This window comes from Atractosteus spatula, chromosome 12 (assembly GCF_055471065.1).
Source record: "Atractosteus spatula isolate fAtrSpa1 chromosome 12, fAtrSpa1.hap1, whole genome shotgun sequence".
Lineage (NCBI taxonomy): Eukaryota > Metazoa > Chordata > Actinopteri > Semionotiformes > Lepisosteidae > Atractosteus > Atractosteus spatula.
In genome coordinates, this window is record NC_142717.1 from 34,350,478 (window position 1) to 34,370,860 (window position 20,383).

Consider the following 20,383-nt stretch of genomic DNA (forward strand, 5'->3'; position numbering starts at 1 on the left):
TGGGATATGAAAGAAAGCAGACTATTTTACTCAGTGCTTTTAAACGTCTGCCAGCTGAAAATGTTTCAATAGCAAAAAAAATACAAAGCCACTGACTGAGTCATTATTATAAGTTTGGAGCCTGTCATTCCATAGTACAGAGATGAGGTAGATCTGTAGGGCAATGCGTATCCCACCTAGTTTTCTTTTAAGTTAAATATATATATTAAATTATTCAATAGAAGTTTTCTTTTTCACAAGCACAGATTTTTTAAAGATCTGAACTGTCCATTGTATTTCAGCACCAAGCTATCTGCCAGATATAGTGTCAGACACAAAAACATTTGTTTGCTTTAAAGCCTGCAGTCATGACACTTTGAAGAAGCAATATTTGTTTTTAACACAACCTACTCCACACATTCAAAGAAGAAAAGCAAAAGAAATAAGTTACTTATTATGAAAGACAAATGGTTGCATAATTATTCAAACATTTGGCTGTGACAAACCCTAAATTGATTTAGATATACAAAATTACCTAACTGATTCACATAATTAATTGAGGTGCATCTGCTCATAGGAAATAATAGTGATTCTAATGATTTCAGAATAAACACACATCTCTGTGAGCTGCCTCAGTTAGGTAGAAAATTTCAAGCAAAGATTTAACCATGAGCATTGGTCAACCAAGGCCAAGAAGTTTCCAAAATAACTCAAGGATACAGTTGAATAAGGACACAGATTAGAAGAAGGGTATCAAAAATACCCTTTTATTTCAAAGAGGCTTAATATCTCTTTGAACATGGTGAAAGTGGTCATTGAGAAGCAGAATAGGAATATTGCCTAGATCAGAATATCCATACAAAAAAACTGAGCCAAAAGTGACCTTGAAGAGTTACAGAGTTCATTGCTGAAGCTGAAAGAAAATGTTCATGGATTAACAGTATCCTGGTACTTCCAAAAAGTTTGTATGAAACTGAAAAAACCATCTCAAACACCACATGGAGTTTGCAACAAAGCATTTCAGTGATACTGCATACATGTGTTGAAAGGTTTATGGGTAATATGGATTATAATGATGGCATATGGATTTTTTTTTCCGAAATGCACAGCATTATATCTGACACAAACGCAACATAGTATATGACTCAGTCAACATCATCCCTACTGTCATGCATGTTGGTGGCAGCATTGCATTATACCACTGCTTCTCATTAGCAGGTACTGGGCAGCAAGAATGATAGGAATATAGATGCAGTAAATGTCTCACAAATATCAATGGAAAACATGCTACTGACCTAAAACTGGGACAAAAATTCACCTTCCACGACAATCATCCAAAGTTACATTAGTGTGACTTAAAAATCAGAAGGTGAATGTCCTTGAGTAGCACAGTAAAAGTCCTAAACTGAATACTGTTGAGATCTGTGGAAAAAGGTGTTCACAAGTGATCCCCAAGTAACCTGTGATTTGTTGAGCAAATCTCCCAAGCCTGTGGTGCACGAAGCCTGTGGTTTACTAGTAAAAAAAAACCTGCTAGAAGTAATTGTTGCTAAAAGTCCTTTTACCAAATATTAAACTTTTAGTTTTTATTGATACTTTTTGTAAGTTGTTGACCACTGAGCACTCATGAATCTAATTTTCTTATTAACCTATATTTTACTGTACTTTATAGAGAGAAAACTGGCAAAACCCATCAGCTCTGGACAAGTCTTTGCAGAAATAACTGAACTACTCCCATCAAATGTACAAAGCCTTTGTCCTATGACACAGAGGGTCAGATCAGTTGTATCGTATTGCCTTTCCCTAATTCAACTATATGGATGGAAAGTAAGTTTTTTTCTTATTCTTCTAAATGTCAAAAGTTTGGAATTCTATGCAGGGCAGATTTTACAAGTATATCACTATCAATTTGAAAAACTAATTTGTCACTTTTGCAGGTAACTGACAGGTTAGTACATGGGATCATTACAGTAACTGTTAAAGCATAATAAGTACATTAACCATTTCTTTCACATAGTGGTTCAACAATATACAATATAATATAATGTATACATGTAAGAAAACAAATATTTAAAATACTAAATATAGTATAAATACTAAAAAAATAGTTTCAAATACTAGCAATGTATATGTACTGTAAAGATTAATAATGTTCTGCAGTACAGAACAGGATATCGGGATTCTTTAATCTCTTACTTCAACAGACACAAAACTAAAAAGTCGTAGAAGTGCAATAGCAACAGTAATCACAGTGATAGTAATAATAATAATAGTATAAACAACAGCAACCTTGTTTACTTGTTCATGCAGACAAAATAATCTCTGCTTTGAATTAAGGCAAACTTATTTTTTGGAATTCTTACAAAAAGCTATGCAGACCATACAATACAATTTTCTCAATCAGCATGTTATGCAAAAGTACATGAGAATCTTAGTAATCAGGGTTCTTTTCACACAAGTGTGCACTGTAGTCTATATGCTAGGGAAATAGTAGTTTTTAAAATAACAAGTAAAGGTTAAATAAAACATTAATGGATGCATCTCACCTTTTCAGAAGGTTAAGATTTTAAAGGTACTCTCACTCACAAAACAAAATATTATATGTAGAGATATGTACATGTAACTGCCAAATTAAAGGAAACACTAGAATATATATTGAAAGCAGATTCTTCCACAGAGGTGTTAATTGAGCAATTGATTAGGGTTATATATAAAAATGCTGGGCAGGGCCAGCTGCACATTATTTTGGCTACCATGACTACAAGAAGAGATCTCAGTGACTGTGAGAGAGGGGTGATTGCTGGGCCAGGTTTGGCAGGAGCTTCAATGATGAAGACTGCTCCTTGCTGTTGTTTCACAAGGAACACTGGTTAAAGTGATGTTGGCATGGAAATCTAATAGAAAAACGTAATCAACTAGGGACAACTGTGGATGAAAGCACAAACTCCTCAACCATGATGTCCATGCACTGGTTCAAGATAAAAGGCAAAACTCTGAATCAGTTGGCTGCAAATGTCAATCGAAGGCGTGAGCAGGCAGTTTCATTGAGAACAGCCTGTCGAGAACTTCACAGACATAAAGACCATGGTCAAGTTGCAGCGTACAAAACCACTTATTGCACCTAAAATTGCACGTCTGTGAGCACACGGAACACAATTATGGAAATTTGCTTTTGCAATTGGGCAGCACAACAGTCAATCAAGATAAAATTACACTTAGGAACTGGATAATAATTAGGTCAGTAGTAATAATAGTTCATCAGAATATTATAATTAACATTTTTTATTGATAATTGTTAGCATTAAAAAAACATCATCACTAGTCTCAAATGAAATCTGTGACCAAAAGTGGTTAAATTGAAGAGTGAAATTGCCACTGTAATTGTAATTGTTCTTGCCAGTATCAGTAGATCTGCACTGAACTTAGTCTTGAAAAAAGTGTCACCATGATCCATATTGAATGGGCACACTGAACATACTGTAGTAATATGTAGCTCAAACACATATTCATTACATTCAGGTGGCAATACAACCGCAAGGCCTTAGAATGTGAAGAAAGTCTAAACCTATAAGTGTTTTTACTATATCTGTATTTTTATTCCACACTTAAAGACTTGTGGAGACAATTTCCAGGATGCATAAGAAGATAAATATCTTGAATTAGATATATTCTACAAAATATAGGAAACTTTAGTCACATACATAAATGATTTTATTGTGGCAATTTACAAACAGCAATTAAAAAAATGATGATGACCCATTCCTAGGTGCTATCACTTTCCAAATACCTACTTGAGATTTACATGTTGTCAAACAAAGGGATTAGGAACAGTGAATTTAGGATCTGTCAAATAGTATCATTATTTCTTCATATAGTTTTTGTGATGATTTTGAATTTATATTAGTGTACTGTATATATATGAACACAGGACTACACTGGTATGCCATTTCTAGGTGTTGTTAATTTCAATTAACATCTGTATTTTGTTTTGTGTACATATGTTGCCAAATAAAGAGCTTAGCAACAGTATGATTAAGCTCTGCCAATTTTTCATTATCTTTTATTTTCTAAGTATATAAATTATTGTAGAAAAAGAAGATAATTTAGTGCCACATCAGTACCTTAATATTCTATTCCTTATCAACAAAACAGGATATCACATATTTTTGTGAATGCTCTATAAACTAAAGTTTTTTCGTGAATCTCATTAATTGTGAAACCACATGAAACAACATGAAATAACACCACCCACTGGTTTCACACTTTAGGGTCAGGCTATTAGATTTCTAGTCTCTCACTTTATACTGAATTAAAAAAATTCTACCTCAGTGTCTTCAGAATGTGTTAAAGAAAACAGTCTGGAAAACAATGATGGGGAGAAACTGTTATCTACGCTATGTAAGTAAATTCCCCAATTTATCATTTGTACACTGCATTAAGTAGGCTAGCAAAGCATCTTATCATCAGTATATAACTGTGCAAAATGTATATAAATATTTAAGGAACAAAATAAGAAAGAGCAGGCCAACAACCTCCTCTAATTTCTGTTACCATAAAGTACTAAATAAAAACATAGGTACAGGATGTTTTAAGAATTTGCCACTGATCATCAAATACAAGGAATCCCAGATCAACAATATCTGCAAAACTCTGGTCCAGAAATTACATATGAAAAGAAAACAATTATTCTAAATACAATTCCAAAAAATGTGCATTATTTTTAAATTTTCTTCATTGATGAAAGATCTGAAGTAAGATGCATTTGTAAAAGTACTTCTAAAGTGTATTGTTTTCAGTAAACACCTATGGTATTTTTACCTATGGAAAAATTATTTAGGCCATCAAAATATTCTAGTTAAACAATGTTATGAACTGCATAGCACATGCCTGGTTATCAGGATCCAGAAGATCCACTTTCTCCTGATAAATATATCAATACCAAACTGTTTTAGATACTTATTTTTTCAAAACTATTAGTTTTTACCTGAAAAGTAGAAATATAAATACTGGAATTGGATCCCAAGCATACAGGTATATTCTTATTGTACTACAATCCGCTGTTCATGTGCTGTCTATAAACACAGGTTAGGACAGCTAAAAATCTAATTCCTAGAAAGTTAGGTATTTGGACTGCCATTTGTTAACATTCATGAACCAAAAAAAAACTAAATCTAGCAATAAACAATATATTCTAAATTCCCCAAGCCTAAAAGTAAAGGAATATTTGTTTAAAATTTTTAAATGCTGAATGCTAAAAATCTACACTTTTTAGCTTTTTCATTTTCATTTGGAGAAAGGTATTAGTACAAAAACTACCAAACTACCAGAACATAAAACTACACTTCTAAATACCTGTGTAATGTTCTAATTGGATGTACTAATTAAGGACATTTAAGAAAATTGGACAGTCAAGTTTTGTCATTCTCAAGAAGATCAATGTATCAGTGAAATGGAAAGTAACACACACAATCAGCTTATGTCTTCAGCTGAAAATTAAATTCATTATTATAAACACGTATATTGTACACATTTAAATGGCATTTAAAATCCAATAAGCATTGTTGTAAAACTTAATGATGTTATGGCTTTTTAAGATACAGTATATGGAGCAAAGCACAGACAATTTTAGATGTTGTAGGATTTGCAGTTTTGGTCATTTGAAAATTTCATATTTTAATACAGGCTTTTTAAAAAAGACCAAATTTAGATTAATCAAATATAAAAAAATAAAAGTAGTAATATGTTTTTAGTTTCTTTTTATCTTAATTGAACTCCTTTTGAATTCATGCTTTGTGACAGACATCACGTCACATGGCAACATGACACTGATCCAACCTATCAACAAATGACATCTGTCTAACTTGTTTAGATTCTCTACAACATATTGCTTCTTTTCATACAAATTTAAAACATATTTCACTTAAAAGAAATACTGTAAACCTCCCTGAAGAAAGGCCTAATAGGAAATATCCAGAAATATCGCTCCTGAAAATATAATTGTTTCTTTATAGCTCTGCATACAGTACATAATTCACTGTACAAATGTTAATCAATCTTAATATTTTTATTGCAGTTCTCTCAGCAATTCAACAATTTAAGATGTAGTTCTGAAGGAACAGTTATCAGTTTTTTAATTGTTGTTTTCTTTTTTTATTTTGTCTTCCGTGTAACAGATGTAAACCTCTAGGCCAAAGAGTCATTGTAAACCAGAACCTGTTCTCAATTTAACTGGTTAAATAAAATGATGATGAAGATTATTGCTTGTTACATCTGCAGTCTAAATTTGAATTATTACCTTCAATACTGACAGGGTGGTGGTGGTGTTCAGTGACAGATGTGTAGCTTACCAGCAGCATATCTTGCCAATACTATCTAGTATAGTAGGTGTACTATTCTGGTTTATTTAATTTCAGGATTAATGTACAATCAACTCTTTAATTACTTAATTAAAATAGGAATTGGAAGTCTTCTCCAAGATGTAGAAACCGATCATGGGCCTGTAGCAGATTATTTTGATGAATGGTGTAACAACTCCTTTCTTGAACTTAATGGATCAAAAATTAAACACATGATTATTTCTTATACAGTAGAAAGCAACTGCCAACTGAAAAACCAACAGTCATTGAAGAGCAAGAAACTGAAATTGTCATCAGTTACAAATACCCTGCACCATTCCTGATTACAAACTAAACTTTGAAGAAAACATGGATGCCATATGTAACTGCGATTGTTCTTCCTAAGAAAACTCTACTCTTTTAATGTGTGTACTATAACATTGTCTTTATTCTACAGAACTGTCATTGGATCTGTCCTAATATTCGTTGAGCAGAACTGTGAAGGTAGCCAGCAAAAGTATTGGTGCAAAACAACTACAGCTTTCAAACATCTAAGTCAAACAAATACTGTAGGAGGCCAATATAATCACTGATTGTCATGACCACCCCCTGCACAGTGAGTCTGAGCTCCTTCCATCTGGACATCAATTTAGAATACCTAGATTCAAATGCAATAGAACTAAGGACTATGCAATAGTAATAGAACTATTCCTACGGCTATTAACCTGCTTAATTTGAAAAACCAATTGTATACTGTACATTTTTTTCATCATAAATGTATGTCTCTTATTTGTTAATAGGTTCAGGTTGTGTTAAATGTATTGTGTTATGTCTGTACCTGCCTGCAAAGCAAAGTTCCCATCTGGGACGCTAAAAGTAAGTCATATTCAAACAGTTGTTTGTGTCAAGAGACTTGCACTGGAAAGACCAGGAAGATTTGGTAGCTGAGTACCCCTGCTGCAGTTAAAAAACATGGGCATGCTTCATGAGCATATTATCCTATTACATGATGTGGTATTGTAGCAGGCAGGAAGCAAGTCCCTATTATCTGACATTAGAGGATCTTGTTTACATTTCCCAGGAACCTGTGGGGCCTACTGCACGCCACCTATCCATCCTGGGACTGGTGACTGGTCAGGTAAGGGTAGAAAGCCAGAGCAGGAAAGACAGCAGAGGAACTAGAGCGAGCAACCAGGAAAAAGATTAAGATTATGATTTAGATTTGGACCGTTTTGTACTGTGGACCTTAGATACCCAGTGTTTAGAGAGGGAACAGGAAGAAATTAGTCAAGAGTTATTTGAAAAGACTTTTGTTTTGATTCTTTTAGCTCTTGTGCTGCACTGTAAATAATGTCATCATTTTGTCCAATATTGCTGCTTTTGTGCATTTGTTCCCGTAGGCTCTCTTCACTTGAAAGAACCTTGACACCCTCCCAAAGCTTATCATTTAACGCATCACCTGATTTCAATTTTTTTTTCTGGGTCCTACTGCTTATAATGTTATTCTGAAATCGATTATTTCAAAGAACAATTTGGACAAAGATTGCTTGCTTTACTTACTGGTTCTGTCACAAACATTACAATGATACACTGGAATTACTTCTAAAGTAATATAAGTGTCCTGGCTAATTCCTACATTTTCAAAATACTAGATTAATACTTTGCTTATTAAAACTAATTACTAAACTACTAAAACTAGCTTTGGTCAAAGAGGTGTACTCTAACTCAGACTGTCTTATTTTATTTTTACTACAACTGGTATGATTTGTATTTCTCACTCTTATTAGCAAAAAATGAACATGGGATTGTGCTCTTATTGGATTTTGTTCAAGGACTCAATCTTACAATAAGGAGTAAAATAACATATTGAGTCACTTAAATTTATGTACTGTAGCATTGACAAAGTCTTTGCTTTCAACCTGTTACAAATGTAAATGCACGTAGCACACATAATTGACCAGGAAAATCACACTTCCCATAAGGTATACCAAAGCAGCTCAATGAAGCCCCTGTTCAAAATAAGCTTGGTTCTTAAACTCCTGGAGAGGCCGTCTGTACCTTTGAGGAGCAAAGCCCTGCTGTGCAAGTCAGAACACGCTGCCTGCTTTCTACACACTGACTTCAGGATAATGATTTAGCTTCTCTTCCAGATCCTGAACTTGCCCTCTGCCAGCTCTCCTGGGTTATCTCAAATCCAGCTGTTGTTTTCAAAGTGCCTGCCAACACCCCCATTTAAGGGCGAGAAGAAGAGGAAGGGGGGGGGGGAGAAAATAATAAAACAGGTTCAAGTTAGTTCAAAAATGAAACTGGCACAGCGCCCACTCCTGTGTATGGCTCCAGACACGCGCCAAGCCTGATTGTTAAAAAACATTACAGGAGCCTAAGTGCTCTCATTGCCATGTTTCAATATACTGTATCTCTGTGGATTCCTGCCCCAACAACTTACCATAAAAAAGACTAATTGTTAGCAGGACAGATATGAACTAGAATAAAAGGTCACCGTTTTCCACTGCTAGATTTCTCAAGTACCTACTGTATTATCATTTAACCCACTTTTTGTCCTTATCCTCATAAAGTACCTTAGGAATAATACAAGATAGACCTGGAGACATCAAGCTTGCTCATTTAATCTGCCTTTGAAATGGTCACACACAGTGTTTGCCAAAAATATCCTGCAAGATGAACAAGATTGTCCTGACTTCACACATAATGACACAAAAAAACATTTTTAGTCATGTATGCGACTGCATTATTCTACAATATGTTATATTTGCTGTATTGTCTGTACTAAATAACTGTTCAAAACTAAAACCATACTGCTCCTGTAAGGCCTGTAACAGCAAGTGAAATTAAGTAGCTGTCAAGGTAATGAATTGTTACAGAAACACCTGTAGGAAACTCACAACTTAAATTCCTTTCTCTTTCAATGTAAAATTACTGTTCATCTCAATGTACAGTATACACTATCCTTTGCTTAACACCTGTAATGTAATGTTCTTATATGCTTAAAACACAAAACAGAATTCACCATTGTCTTTTAGAAATAGCTAAATACATAAAAGCAGAGCAAAAATTGGATAGATTACTGATAATGTTATGCTCAGTAAAGACTACTACTTTTGTGTTTTAAGTTAAAAGGGTTCTTGTAACACTGGCATTTCTCAGGAAAATGAGAAAAATGTAATTGTTGTTTAAATATTATTTATAAAAATAAAATGGGGTTTGTATACATGTGTGTGGAGAGCACAAACTTTGTAATTGCAAAATGACCACTGAATCATGGTCTTGCATTGCTGAGTAACTCATTCGTCATACAATAAAACTTATTAGGCTCCAAAGTGTTGCAAAACTGTCTCATTTTACTTTATATATTTTATTACTTTAGTCACACACAACTTCATTTTATTGTTTTGTGTAAAAGGAATCAATTTCCAAATCCTTAAGAGCCCTAAAATTAAATGCTTTGCATTTCCTATCACAGGAGCATGAACTGCTTTTGTATCATGTCTCATTGTGAACATGGAGCTACCATATTCACTGTGCACATGTGCACCCTTTTGGTGAACATGGAACAAAACCTACAACAAATCCCCCCACAACAGGAAGCCAAAGACTTAATACCAAAACGCCTCCATAAAAAAAGCCCATTTCTTCACATCAACTCCTATTATTTTTGAGTTGTCTGTATTGTGTCAGATGCTGTATTTTGATTCCTCAGCTTGCAGCCAAGACAAGGTGGAACTCAGGTTAATGAACTTGACCACAGGAGTTGCTGAATGAGCAAGGAATTGAAGCCAGGAATACGTGGCTTCCACTTCCTCACACTGCAGTCTGTTGGATGGATTCTCAGCGAGACACAGCCACTGCTGACAGCTGTTCTGACAGCCGGAATCAGAACTGACTGAAGGCTGAATAATCTCTGCTAAACAGCTATGAATGTCTGCTTGGTAAACCAGGTAAGGAAGAGAATACAGCTGCCTCTAAAAGTAGTGTCCTTGAAAATGGAAGAAATATCTCATGGGATAAAATATAAAAACACATATTGTTTATGATCCAGTAGTTTTCTTTTTTTCTATTGAGTGAATTCATAAACAATAACTTAAACTAAAAAAGGGGAAAGGTTCAACAACATTGCAAGTAGAATTTGATAAAATGTAAAGAGGTAACAGTTATTTAAATACATTATATTCATTCACTTCTTTCTTTTCCTATAATGTATATATTGAGCTATTGTAGCTGTCTGTACCCAGATGGTAATCTGCAATCATGCATTTCTGAAAAAAATAACTAACATCAAATCTGATTGCTAGGATGTGCAAAAACTAGCTTTGGAAAATCCCACAAGGCAATACTTAATATAGTCAGATATGGTAGTATCGAAGGACTTCCTATTTAATCAGTTTCAGTTTATTCAGTTTTCCTATTTATTCACATTCATATTTTGTTGTAAAACATAAGATGTTTTGCATGTAATCTAAATAACAAGTGCAATAAAATAAAAAAAAAATAGAAAACGAGCAAATAACACAAAATGGAAGTCACACACAATGATCCCATGAAAACCATTATACCCCATTAATTATATACCCTGAATGAACACACTAAGTAGAGTCTGACTTTTCTGATTGGAAACCACTTTAAAAGAGTGTTGATTTGCTGCAAAACAAGCAGTTTCTCTAGTTGAATACAAGATGCAAAATATTAAACAGGTCATCAGATCTCTTTAATGTCAAATGAATAAATTGATAACTAAAAACTGATGGAATTATCAATTAATTATTGAGTAATAATAATAAACTTTATTTTATATAGCGCCTTTAAAGGTGGCTTCTCAAAGCGCTTTACAGAATGAGAACAACAATAAATAAAAAGAATACACAAGATAAAACACAATTACAATATAGAGAGGAGACCGCGGATGGTGATACTAGGAAAAGCAGAGGGGTGAAGAATGGAACCAGATAAGTAAACTGAGTTGTGGAAATCAGACTAATAAATGTGAATTGACACCTGCCTACAGTATGTATATTTCCTTGTCCCTCTCCCAAATTATAGAAGTCGGATTTTGCCAAGGAGTTGTAACCACGATACTTGAAACACAGACTGATAAGTGGTGTAAAGTAAAATCATGTAAAATGAATAATACAGACATTCCATATTATCAACTGTAATATTTAATTATAAATCTAGTGTCCTACAGTGCACTATTCCTGGCAAAATAGGAATAATAAACATCAAATAAAGATTTACAAACTGATAATATACAGTATCTTGCCTTAAAAAAACTAAAATATGTTATTCACTCATTTTGAATAGCACTGAGCTTAGCACAGCCACATAAATCATACATTTTGTATCCTCCTCTGGCAGGGATTACACTGACAAAATGCCTTTTGCTTTGAGTTTCTTGCACTTCAGAGGACAAATTTATGAACATTCCTTCATGTAGAATTACTCTTAGTTTTTCAGACCCTTTGTTTTCTGTAAGTGAATTGCCATCTTGAATCACAAATGTTCTATTGGACTGGGGTATGGAGATTGAGATGCCCAGAACATTTATTTTGTACGCAGTTAATCATTCCTTTGTAACAAAATGTATGATTTGCATTGTCATGCTAGAATATTAATTTTTGGCCAAGCGTAAGATTCTTGGCATATAGATCCGGGTGTCTGGTTAAAAGGTCCTGGTACATGTTGAGAGTTCACTTTGACAAGGGCTGCAGAATCTGTAGATATAAAACACCTCCAAAATATAATAAGCACTCCACAATATTTCACAGTGGGCATGAGTGTTTTCACATCACGAGTTTCAACTGTTGTATAACAAACTATAATGCTGACTAAAAAGGAAATGTCAAGAAAGCTAATTTTTAGTAAATCAAAAGACAAAAATGCCATTCAAAAAAACATTTGAGTAGTCTAAGACGTCTTTTTATGTAGTCCACCTTCAGAAGAGGCTTTTCCTTGCAATCCAGTTATGAAAACCACATTCATACAGGAGACATTGAATGGTAACTATGTCTATCCTTAATCCTGAAGATTCCAGTGTGTTTGACATCACCATCTGTTGCCTTTGGACTTACATTTGCCTTCCACACCACTAGTTTCTCAGTCCTAGTTGGCAGCCACTAGTTGCCAAAGTGGTGGCAAAATATACTTGCAACCTCCTCCTGCCTGGGTGGTTTTATAGCAGAATTAAATGTATTAATAATATATGCTACAGTGGAAAGTGTTAGATTCATTTTTTGCAGTGGTTCCTCCACAGTCCTCAGCTTGTGGAGGTCAATGACCTTTTGTCTGAAGTCTTCGAAGAGCTCTCTGACTTTGACCATGATGATGCATGCTACAACTAGATGTTTTCCGTGTTTACCTCCTTTTACACCCCAGGGAAACACAAAACCTTTGGAGCAAATAACTCCTCTGTGTAGGTCTGGAGATTTCCCTTGCACTTCCAAAGACCTGAATGCTACTGTAGATTTATTTTTGTTAAATTGTATTTAACTCAGAGTTGTGAATAAATGTGACCCTTTTTCTGTAATTCAATTATGACAGCTTTGACTTTCTTCTACTATGATTACAGTACAACATTAAGATTTTTTCTTAATTTTCTAGCAAGTGAAACATATTAGGCAATAAATGCTCATCTTAAATTGGTGCATGAATGAATCTGGAGAGCGCTGTAAGTAAAATCAATCTCTGTTGGTATCACACACATCAAAACAGGCCCGCTTAAGGTAAGGTTTCTGTACATCTTGTAAAAAAAACAACAATTACATTTTTTCCCTGTATAATCAAAAATCAAGCCCTCCTCTATGCTTTGGGCTTTTTGCCTCTGCACAAATCTGAGCCGTATTCATTTTCTAATTATGTGTGTGAAGCTGCTGTAAAAAAAATCCCAAAGAGCAACAATTTAAAAAAAAAAGACAACTAAGAAATAAGTCAGGCAGGGAGCGCAAAATAAGTGTTGTTTGAACTACAATGAAAGAACACAAAGAAGAAGGAATGCTGTAAGCAAGACAGCAACAAGGAGTGGCACAACCACATCAAGGTCTGTTATTATACTAGAAACCCAAGAAACCCTTGAAACCTTTTTTTTAATCCCCGTCCTCTAAAAAAAAATCCAAAATGGTAATAGGTAAAAGAGTCAAGCTTGTAATCTTTAAGCCCCTCTCTCTTTTGTGGAATACAGAGAGGTAGCTGCAGCTTTCAGTATTTCAGAGGGACTTACTTTTCTTTCAAGAAGTCGACTACCCGTTTGAAGTCTGCCACACAGTATTCTCTTTTCATGTCCATCAGAACGCTGTCAGAAGCAGACTGGACAGGTACGTGAAGAAAGGCGTACACCCTGGGATGATTGAGGATCTTTGCCATTTCCTGCAAAGATGAAACAGGCATCATACTCCTGACAAAAATCACTAGCATGTCACATTTTAAAAAAGATGATCTTTTATTGTAAGCGGCGAGTAGCATTAGACTCCCAATACCTCCAAAACCTTGCAAGGCATGTACTGTGTAGTTTACTTGGTATACAGATAGCACTGTTGTTTAAATAAATGTAGCAACTATCATATTCTCTCTTGCTACAATTCATTGTTTTAATATGAAGTCTCTATAGACTTACTTTAACCTAAGATTAAATAGAAACCAATTTCCCTTAATAAACACCTTTATGCTGAATGAATTCTTTATTTAAGTGACACTCATTCAAGACAAGCTGCTTAATATATCTGCAATGACATCAGCTTCCACTGTACTAATCTATTTTCTCTCTATATACTGTCCTCTTCAATAATTACTGAGTAAAGTATCTGATATTCTCTCTTCCCATGATTTATAAGTAGTATGGAATGTGTTTTTGTAACGGAATGTAGACCATTTTCAGAAGAAAAGGTATCACTGGCAGTTATGTCACATTAAAGATAATTCAGAATAATTCATACCTCATCTTTCAATCAAAAGCACATTCTGTACACATTTAAAAATAAATCGTCCGAGTGCTTCCATAAATACAAATCTTAGATTTAAGAATCTGGCTCAAACTGCCATTTTTAATTAGCGTTCCTGAAAACCACAAAGGGGAAATATGTTTTTTCTGTCTATCTCCTAGCTATAACGATCCCAGTATGAGCCTGTGAATTCTGAACAAGGACTCCGCTCTGATCTGTGAGAATGACCAGGTCTGTTCTGCTCTAACTTGCCAATGCTTCGCTTTAATTAGCTGAATTCCATGGTAAAAGTCTGTATGTCCCCCATAAGAAAACTGTGGTGTCTGCTCAGATGGTAGCATGGTGTTCTCAATGGAGAAAGTGTAATTTGACTGCACTTTCTCATAAAGGTCAATGAAATTTCTCAAAAAGCAAAGCATCTATTATAATGTCATAATGGATACCCTTTCTCCCTTTACTCTTGCTCTCTTTATTTCTGGGCTGATTGTGGAATAATATATATATATAAGGTATAACCAAGTACTAATTTCCAAAGGGATTAGTGTGCAGGAAGATTACAGAACTCTGCTTCTCAAACAGAAGATGTTACTTCTTACATTAAGGCTTCATCTGCTTCAAATTCAAAGCACTGTCAATAATTCCAGGTTTATGAAAGGGAAGATTTCTCTATGTCCACAAGGAGCTAAGTATTCCCTTTATTTACCCTTTGCTACGTTCAAACTAATATATTAATCTCTTTGCTTCTGCTGCTGAAAGATTGTACTGTTCTGCCAGAACTCAGAACATGTAAAGGACTTTTTTTTTTACTTTAACAGTTGTAGTCGACTTGGACCAACAAAAATCTATTTTGATTTATTCTGCTTTTCCTTATTTAGATCTTACACCTCTAGGATAGCAATATTGCAATTTATATTTCTACCATCTGTGTACTGATCTGAGATGTTATAAAATGAAGAAATGCTTTAGAATTTTATGTCACTATTGTAAAAAAAAAATCTACACACTCACAAAAGCAAATGATCACTTCTGAAAAGCCCAGACTACATCAAAGCTCTAACACAACAGTTTATCAAAAGATTAAAAAGTCAGCAGCTCCAACTGGCCTTTGTTTTCCAGAGTTGTTGGTTACAGGCAACCAAATACAACTCAATACTAAACTTATAATTTCAGAGAAATTTTGATTTGTATCTCATAATTCATGTTCACTAAGTGAAAATCAAGATCAATATTCAAGGCACATCTAAGAAAACCTTGCTAGACACCTGTAAATATAACTGTTGTATGATAGTATCTAGTCTGGTGATCTGACTTATAAAAAAGCTTTTAAAAAACAATAGTAATAAAAATGCAGACAGATGTTTAAGAGCACACAGCTGTTGAGAAACTAGTACATCTGTTTCCTGTTTTAACTTTCTCCTACTCCTTGCTTAATTTTATAATAATACATAAATCTGGCAGTAAAAAAATGTATTCTTTAATTCCCATCTGGAATCAATGAAAAGTAAAACCTGTCTTGAGAAACTATTAAGAGGATCTTAGAGTCAACACTGGAGTTTCATTCAGAGTACATTTTTTCCCAGTTCAAGTTACACAGTAAAACACAATATGTGTATGTTTCATACAAATTACAGTGCTCCCAAACAGTTACTCAAAAACAATAACACTAGTACACATGACATATCTGATAAAAATGTATAGATTGGCTGATTTATTGAAACATGCGACTGTTCTCTCAAGGCTGTGTTTTTGTTTATGCTGTCACATTAGTGATAATATTTTTTCTGTATCCAGACCAAATTAGTCAGCAATTTTAAAAAATAAGAATAATCAAAAGTGAACAGGTGAACAGCCAGAATAGGTCAACACAAGCTGTGCCATACATTCCTTATTGGTTAACGTAAAAAAGCAATAAATTCAAGTCTATCAATATACTGTATTTATATATAGATTTGTTGGTGAACAGAAGCATAATGTTACCAAAACTTTGTTATTTCTAAAATTGACTGTATCTATGAATTATACAGATTATTTTTCCAACTTTGTAGACAGAGGAAGGAATCTTCAAATAATGCCATGAATGTACTACCATAATTCTGAATAATGTCATGAATTATTATTACCATTGAAAAGAATGCCAGCTTGTGTCTCAGTGAAGATCCAGAGCAAAGCATCTTTTAATCTTACTCAATAATTAAAAAAAACAGCTAAATGAAAGAATTTCCTGAGGTTAAAAAGAACCTGCTGTCAGTGAAAGAAAAGAGAAAAATACAGCTTGCTGTAGTTATAAAGAAAGCAATGCAACTGGGGTCGTGCAGTCACAGTTTTCTCATTAACTGAATTCTAATCTGTATTAAAAATATTTTTTTTAGAAATTTTGTTGATTGCGGTTCATCTTTACAATTAAAACCCATTGTGCAAATCCCCCCTGCCGGGCTCGTCTGGCTCACTTGTACAGCACCACATGGGGTTACACATTAGAAGATAAAAATTAAAGGAATTAATTAGTTTTAAGAATACCAGCTGATTAGTAATGCAGATAAATCATGAATACTTGCACTGGGACATGTAAAGTATCCAAATGAATTAGCAATATGTCACACCCCGTAGAATAAGTGGCAGAGAGGAAGGATTATGGGCTGGTAGAGGCTCTGAATGACAAGAAGAAAGATGGGCACCTGCTTGTCTTGACTCTTTACACTTTTGCATTGAAGTTACATCTAACAAACAACCAATCTAGCTGCTTTTATCTCATGCTAATTTTAATCACAAAAGCACCCATTCTAAATGTTTGGCAAAGCGATTTTCATAACATCCCCACCTAAAGTATATTCCCCTTCCTTCCTGGAGATGTGCAGGACTGTGTGAAATGTCTTTGTTGGACAAGTCAGAAAAGAATCATATAGTTGCACACAAAAGTATTGGCAGGCTCCATCCAGTGATTTCACTTCAGAGGCTGCACAGGAGACTTATTTATGAGCAAATTCCTCTCACATTTGTTATTTAGATTGTTTTCTGGTAAATTTAAGTGTAAATAAGCATATATTGTAGGTGAGCTGGAGGTGCTGTCCTTTGGATAAAATGGTCGTGACTATTTGGTCAGTCTTGGCTAAATTCCATGGTGGGTTTACAGAATCTGAGCTACTTAAAGCTTTCCCTTAATCTGTGAAGCAATTTCTCACTTCTTTACCTGATCTGCATAATAAAGCTGCCACATGTTACCTGCTCTTCACTAATGGATGATGACGAATTGTGGTGTTACTTATTTCATGTACAACAGCCATTAATAACCAGCTTTCACAGCAGAGGAGTGAAGTGCATTTACAAATCCACATCTTTCAATTCCAGGGCTATTTCAAAATCCTATCCTGTCTCCAAGAATTCTGGTGAACACAAAATCATATAAGTCACCTAGGCTTGCATGAATACGACTATATTCCATAAATAATAAGCAATTCTTATAACTCTCTAGTGTGTCCACAAACATATTACTGATAATGTGCAGCACTAAAAGGCAGAAAACAATTAATTTCCATTTAGTATAGACTGGAAATGTATTTCTTGTGTTTTGGAGGTCCAATTATTAACAATTAAAACATTCTGAAAGTCAATCAGGTGTTCTGTAGGGCAGATGCTGCAATATGTATAAAAAATGATGTGGAAACAAAATTAATAGCTTAGTTTTCAACCAAACTACTGTATTTTCTTTACCATTATAAACAGCATAAATTTACCATAATTTTAAGGAGTCAGATTAGATTGTGCAGATCCTTTTGTGTGTTGTCTATGAAAATATCGAATGAATATTTTATATGATACTCATATAATGAGTATTTACGAGTATTTTAGATTGTGTGAGATAAAGGCCAAGCAAACAGTACTTTAATTCCGTAATAAAAAAAGATTGCTGGAAATATCTGATCTGATTGTTTGCAAAAGAAAAAAAAATGCAGACATGTTAATTAAGCAACCCATAATTATTCTTCATGTTAACGACTATCTGATTGCCCTGCATCTTGTCCCCAATAGCACACAGTTTAATATGCATCATATTTATTCTGCAAAGCCATAATTTACTTGGTTATGGTAATATGTACAGGAAACTCGTTAAAAAAAGACAATGAAGGCTCCTTCTGATTTCTATCCTCCAATGAAATTAAACTAGACTCAGGTGGATTGTGTGCCTTGGCCAGATGGCATCAGAAGTGAGTGACAGAAGACCTGAGATGGGCACAACAGATTAATTCCACAATTGTCAGCTGATTAAAGATGTTCTCATTTCACACCACTCCAAAAACATAACACAGCTAACAGTTTGTAAACGAAAGGCAATTTATCTTGTAGAGATGACAGCTTCAAAGACACTCTTCATGTCCAACACTAAGAACACCATATAAAGCCCAGCTGTAATCTTTAATGTGACTTCTACATCATTAATTATCTATACATAATTTGAAAGAATTTTAGGAAGGCTTTACACAAATGAAATGCTGAATCCATTTCCTCTTAAAAAAGATAATTAATATTAATGTTGCATACCTTTATGTTAGAATCTGGATAATTATAAAGATGATATCCACCATTTGCCATAACAGTATTTTTTCCAAAGTTTTTTTCCTTGGAACATTAGCCAATTTTAAAATTTGCTGTTATCTAAGTGATTTTTTTACTGAGCTTCACCCCTCCACACGCACAGATAAGGGAGGGTCACTTTAACTCGGCATGCCTTGAGAAGTAAGAATAACCACAGATACAGTGAGAACAGGTACAAAACCATTTTCCCTGGGTGTGGGATGAAAAGAATGCAGTATACTTAATACTCATTTGCTTGGGATTAGCAATAGAACACTTCCTTTGCCATAGAAGCAAAAAATAAACAAATATTTGATCAAAGAAGAGAATGTAAATCATATTAAGAAATTCCCGGCAATTCTCAGCAATATATAATATTTACTTTTTTTAGCAAGAATGTGGGGACTGATTAATAAAATAAATTGTGTCTAAGGTCTATTTTTATATAATATACACCAATACATTTAATAAAATCAGGTAATTTGAAAAAGCACTTTTAATTAATATAATTGCTGTAATAAATATACAAGTTACTTATATAGATTTTAAAAATGGTCAATAAAATTACATATTGGAGAGAAACATGCAATTTTTCACAACATTAAGACAGCTATGATTTAATCATTTCAACTGATAAGACCATAACTACTACATAATGATACAGTCCTTTAACAATAAAAGATTGTATTTTAAATCTGGTTAGTGTAACAAGGGTGAATGGAAGGTAACCTTTCATCTTGCACTGAAAATTTTTCTAAGTGCATTCTTGTAGAAATAAAGCACTGTCTAGCAAAAGCTATCAGAAGTGATGTTGAACAAATGAAAAAGATGTCAGGGAATCTAAGTAACACCAATTTTCCTGTGAACATGTAACATGTATATATTCAATTGAATCTCTGAAGCAGTTCTTAAAAGTAATTATTAAAATAGTGAAATAATTAAGAAAAGGACATCTGAAAAAAATAATTCTTCAGCAGATATGAAATATAATTTTTCTTTCCTTTCCCCCCCAAGACACCACTGAATCTGTGTTTCTTGGGTAATTGTTGCTTTCTTTGGATGTATTGCATATGTTTTGATTTTCCCCGCTCAAAACGCAACAACTGCCAAAAAATGACAGTCTCAAAGTGGTTTCATTGTGATTGCTGAATGGAAAATTGTTTTGGGGGCCAATGATTTTTGAACACTTCAAGAGAAGAGATGTGAAATTTAGCTGTTCAAAAAGTCTGTAACCCTTTAGATACTGGATACTTAGATTCCTTGCTGTGTTTATTCTTATTTTTAAATGGAATAATCAGTGTTGTCACATTTCTAAACCATAGGGCAGAACTTTTGTCTAAGAAAAATACAGATGTGAATTGATAATCTTCTCTTGAGGATGGAAAAAGATCTCTGCTTTATACAATATACTGTATATAACTACAGTCTGTGCTACAGATATCTATGGAGCTCCAAACAAGTATTGGAACCTTCTGTGTGAAGCCTTCATTGAAAATGATACATTTTATACCACACTCCATTACCGTACATTATGATAAAAACGTTATGGGCTTT

The 20,383-nt window shown here is 34.0% G+C and overlaps 1 protein-coding gene across 1 annotated transcript in view; it reads right to left on the reverse strand.

Annotated features, from left to right (window-relative positions):
- Positions 1–20,383, reverse strand: part of cdkal1 (CDKAL1 threonylcarbamoyladenosine tRNA methylthiotransferase) — a 406,686-nt gene that overhangs the window by 157,640 nt on the left and 228,663 nt on the right. Inside the window, exon 10 of the mRNA XM_088929462.1 lies at positions 13,543–13,688. Within this exon, the coding sequence (XP_088785588.1) occupies positions 13,543–13,688 (146 nt within the window). The remainder of the gene's footprint in view (positions 1–13,542; positions 13,689–20,383) is intronic.